Source organism: Gadus chalcogrammus, chromosome 23, assembly GCF_026213295.1.
Source record: "Gadus chalcogrammus isolate NIFS_2021 chromosome 23, NIFS_Gcha_1.0, whole genome shotgun sequence".
NCBI lineage: Eukaryota > Metazoa > Chordata > Actinopteri > Gadiformes > Gadidae > Gadus > Gadus chalcogrammus.
The window spans coordinates 18120683-18125682 of NC_079434.1; the positions used below are offsets into that span (position 1 = coordinate 18120683).

General features: G+C 41.4%; 1 protein-coding gene across 1 annotated transcript in view; it reads right to left on the minus strand.

The window, feature by feature from the left end:
- Window positions 1–5000, minus strand: part of LOC130377014 (receptor-type tyrosine-protein phosphatase mu-like) — a 29398-nt gene that overhangs the window by 17084 nt on the left and 7314 nt on the right. The window contains exon 5 of the mRNA XM_056583956.1: window positions 3917–4049. Within this exon, the coding sequence (XP_056439931.1) occupies window positions 3917–4049 (133 nt within the window). The remainder of the gene's footprint in view (window positions 1–3916; window positions 4050–5000) is intronic.

Sequence of the window (5000 nt, forward strand, 5' to 3'; positions counted from 1 at the left end):
ACAACGATAAAAAAAAAAAAGCATCACAAAGTTCATTCGACAAAGTTAAAAGTCTTATGTTATTTGCCCAAAAAACAGTGTTGTTTTATTCAGTTATTTGTGAATGAAGAGATTTCTTTATATTGCGAGCGATGGTTTAAATGGTGTTTCTTGTTAAGTGAGGTGGAGGATGATGAGGAAGTCGGCTAGCCGTGTGTTAGCGTACAGGCTAAGCTCAGGGTTCAGGGGTTACTCACAGGTAGTAAGTGTAGGATTGATAGTTTCTTCGTCTGAGTGGAAGGATGGAATGAGGGGAAAGAAAGAAAGAAAAGAAAAATAGATTAATGTCTAAGAAAAAGGAAAACTGATGAGTCAAATTATCAGGTGGCAGAGTGGAACCGACGGCCCTGCCCTGGTTGTTGCCTGGCCGCGGGTTAGATAGAACTAGCAAGAGGTTTGCTCAGTGGCAGCAGTTAGTAGTGGGAGGAGTCAGTAGTGGGAGGAGCCTGTGGTGGGAGGGGTCAGTCATGCACTTATTGTAGAAGGCAGTTGGAGCAGTGGGAGGAGACAACAGTGGGAGGAGTCTGTAATGGGAGGAGCCTGTGATGGGAGGAGTCATTCGGGAGAAGGGCAGGTAGTAGGAGAACCGGCATTGGTTATTTTAAATATGTGTTTACAATGTGGGTGTTAAGCTTTTGTGTTTGTGTTAAAAGTGTCAGTATAATGTAAAGTGTGTGTTCAACAATTTCCCCCCGGGGATCAATAAAGTATTTCTGATTCTGATTTCTGATTCTGATATACAGCACGTGTCTATAGTGTATATAATATGGTTTGTGTCAGGTGTGTGTAGTGTATAGGTGTGTATATAATGTGTATGTGTAAAGTGTGCATATTGTGCATGGTTTAGTTTGTGTTTGTGTGCACCCATGCAAGCAAGGGCTAAAACGCGGGAGCTTCCGACTAGCGTGTGGCTATCAGTGCCTCAATGCTAACACTATCGAGGCCTGCCCTAGCGAGGTCAGCCCAGCCCCGCCCTGTTCAACACGGGGGGCGTGACACCACACAGTGAACTTCAATTTCCTTTACATATATCTTCTTTCATCAAGTGGTGGAACATTTCTGGTTTTGTTCAGAGAACACACGGTTTACTTAGACGCTGTTTTAATCTCAGGCTGTGTCCTGCATGTCGAAGAAGTCTCTCTGTACATCTCAAGTCAAACAGGCCTTTTAATCACCATCAGAACTATTGATGCCTGGAAGGCCGACAGAGATTAGTAGATCTTATGAACGGCTGGTTTGGTTTAAGTTTGAGGGGAAGCCTTCATTCTTTAGTAGGAAACAAGGTAGGAGATAATCATAAAATGTCAATAATGATATTGACTTCTCTAATTATGTTATAATATGAAAGAGCAAATACTAGCGAATCGCACAGCTGAGAACTCCCCTCTGTGCATACTGCGATGTGTTTGACACAAGAGTACACACGATTACTTCGTTTTTAGAGGCTCTATTGTTATTCATACTTCTTTGCGATTGCTCATCGGGAGATGATTTATTTCAGATTAGTCTTGTTTACACGCTGAACAATGTTTCACACATATTTCTCCAAGTGCCACCCAAGGTCTGATATTCGGAAAAAATATATGTTGAATATCTATTTAATTTTCACAAATACTGAAACTTTGTCCAATGTTCGGTCTTTAGCGAAAGGCCAATCTGAGAGAAATCTATCCACTTTAACAAGCTGTTTTGATGCAAGTGAATATGCTCAAACTGAAGCCACTGTGCTGCGCTACTTTCTAAACCTTCATTACCCTTTTTAATTAGGCTTACATCGTTAGAGGAACGAACGGATAAGAAACCAACCAGGCTGCTGAGAACTAGCCATATTCGTCGGCATGGCGATGGGTCTCCAACATTAGGACGGACGGAGTACTTAGTGTTTAGTGTTCAGCCCTTGGCCTGTATTGTACCATTTTAGGGACTGAGTATTTGGGGATACGTTTAATACCTAAGGCCAACTACGTATATTGTACATAATATATACACACTCAACACACAACTCATTGAACATTGGTGCTGTCATTAAGGATTTGCTTCAAGTCTATATGGTGAGGCTGGGTTAAGATCTGATTCTGAGGACCTGGGTTTAGATAATGGTTCTACGGATTGGATCTGGTTCTGCTATTTGGTTCTGGTTCTATGGACTTGGGTTCTCTCAGCCTGCAGGCGTCTCTTCTCAGGAGTTTTAGTGACGATATGTTGGACTTTCAAGGGAGAATCAGGTCCTCATTCGGCAAGTCCTGGTAGATGTCTCTAGTGTGTGTGAAATGTTTGCATAGTGTTTGTGTGTGTATGTAGTGTGTTTATAATGTGTGTGTATGTAATGTGTGTATGGTTTAGAGGTGTGTATGTCTCATGTGTATAATGTTTGCATATTGTATAGTGGTATGTAGGGTTTATAGTGTGTGTGTATAGGTGTGTATGTAGTGTATCTGTAATGTGTGTATGGTGTAGGGGTGTGTATGTAGTGTGTGTTTATTGTGTGTATCCATCCTGCTGGCAGCAACAAAGAAGAAACTCTTTCATCAAATGGCCCTTCTTCTCTTAAGTGTGTGCATGTGTGTGTGCGTATAGTTAGCCTTGCTGTGTGTGTGTGTGTGTGTGTGTGTGTGTGTGTGTGTGTGTGTGTGTGTGTGTGTGTGTGTGTGTGTGTGTGTGTGTGTGTGTGTGTGTGTGTGTGTGTGTAAATGTGTGTGTGTGCATAGTGTGTACGTGTGTTTATAGTGTGTGTGTTTGAATAGTTTGTGTGTGTGTGTGTGTGTGTGTGTGTGTTTGTGTGTGTGTGTGCTTATAGTGGGTGTGTGTGAATAGTTTGTGTGTGTACGTGTGTTTAAAGTGTGTGCTTGTGTGTGTGTAATGCGTGTGTGCCAGTGTTTCTCTGAAGGCTAATGTTAGATGTTGCAGTATAGTCAGTTTAATGGTGATTAAAACGCAATCTGTTCCATTATTCACCATGTAATATCACACCCTGTGTGTGTGTGTGTGTGTGTGTGTGTGTGTGTGTGTGTGTGTGTGTGTGTGTGTGTGTGTGTGTGTGTGTGTGTGTGTGTGTGTGTGTGTGTGTGTGTGTGTGTGTGATGAAAGAGATCAGAGGCTGTAGTTAACCGAGTGAGAGCCCCCCCCCCACCCCCCCTCTCCCCCCCTCCCCCCCCTCCCCCCCTCTGTGTTGACCAGGACTTCTAAACCAGTAAACAGCTTCTTAGCAGTTTGGCTTCAGTACAGATAAACCCTTTGAAATCAGCAACACTGATACCATGTATATTATATATCACATTAAGTATTATACATATACTGTATATTATATATAAAATATAGGATACATGATGTTATATATTATATATTATATAAAGCCTTCCTTGGTAGCCATGTCACACGCTGAACTCATGACAGCAACTCATGAGGGGGTCACCATGGTGATGGTGATGATGAAGATGGGGTTGATGATGATAATGGTGGTGAATGTGACGATGAAGATGTTTAATTTGATGGTAATGATGAAGATGACGAAGAGAGTTATTGTGATGGTGAGGATGATGAAGAGTGTTAAATTGATGTTGATGATGATGATAATGGTGGTGACTGTGATGGTGATGATAAAGATGGTGATTATGATGGTGATGGTTAAATTTGGCTAAATCACGTGAACACACAACCTGAACCACACACACACGCACACACTCACACAAGCACACAAGCACAAGCACACTGACACGCACAATAGATGAGATTGTGATTTGATTTAGATGTGATATGTGAATTGTAATAAAATACCTGTGTGTGTGTGTGTGTGTGTGTGTGTGTGTGTGTGTGTGTGTGTGTGTGTGTGTGTGTGTGTGTGTGTGTGTGTGTGTGTGTGTGTGTGTGTGCGTCGTACCGTTTCTTTATGAGCAGGATGACCCCGAGGAAGATGATGATGAAGAGCAGCACTCCGGCGGTGACCCCAGCGATCTTCACCGTGTGGTCCGACTGTTTCTCCTGCTCGGGCTCCGGCCGCCTGGTGGCCGCGCCTGGAACACATTCACCAGCGTTAACCACTAGTTACTACCACTAACTATCCTTTACTACCACTTACCATCATTAACTACCACTAGGTACAATTAACTACCAATAATTACCACTAACTATCATTAACTACCACTAACTATCGTGAATTATCATTAACTACCACTAACTACAAGTAACTACCACTAACTATTATGGACTAACATTTACCACATTAACTACTAGTAATTACCTCTAACTACCATTAACTCCTAGTTACTTTTATGAACTTTTATGAGACATTCTTTAGATATTTGAAAATTCTGACTTAATTATTTTACAGAAACATCGCCTACTGCTCCTTTAACTATCGTTAACGAGGCAATCTTTAAGATCTTCAAAGATTTTAATTAAATTAATCTCAGTTCAGTCGGTATCTATCACCTTATGAGGTAACACATGGTGATTGATCCTCTTGTGATTGATCCTATCAGTTAGTAAATAACTCCCCCTCACCCAGCTGCTGTTCTGAGAGACTTTAATCTCCATAGGCGACGCATGGATAACAAAAGGGAGATCTTTGAGATTGCCGCTTTCAGCACTTCTGACAAACGCTAACTGTTATGTCTATGGGTGCCTAAATCATATATGCCTAAGTCTTTTCTCTTCTTAATAACACGTTTAGACCTATCATAGTCATTTCTCTTCTTAGCAATACATTAAGATGTAAATGACTCTCATTTCTTCTTAGTAATACATTTAGACGAATGATAGCCTTTTCAAGTCTCAGTTGTGCATAAAGATGTATGAAAGTACTTTTTCTACTTAGTTATAGATTTAGATGTAAAATGCTCTTTTCTCTTCTTCACAATAGATTTAGACGTCTACTTTCTCCAAGGTCAGTCCAGCGCTCGGCTATCGACTAGTTCTGTCTGCTCTGTTCTTGTATCGATTGCCTCGGTATGAAGTGAGAAGGG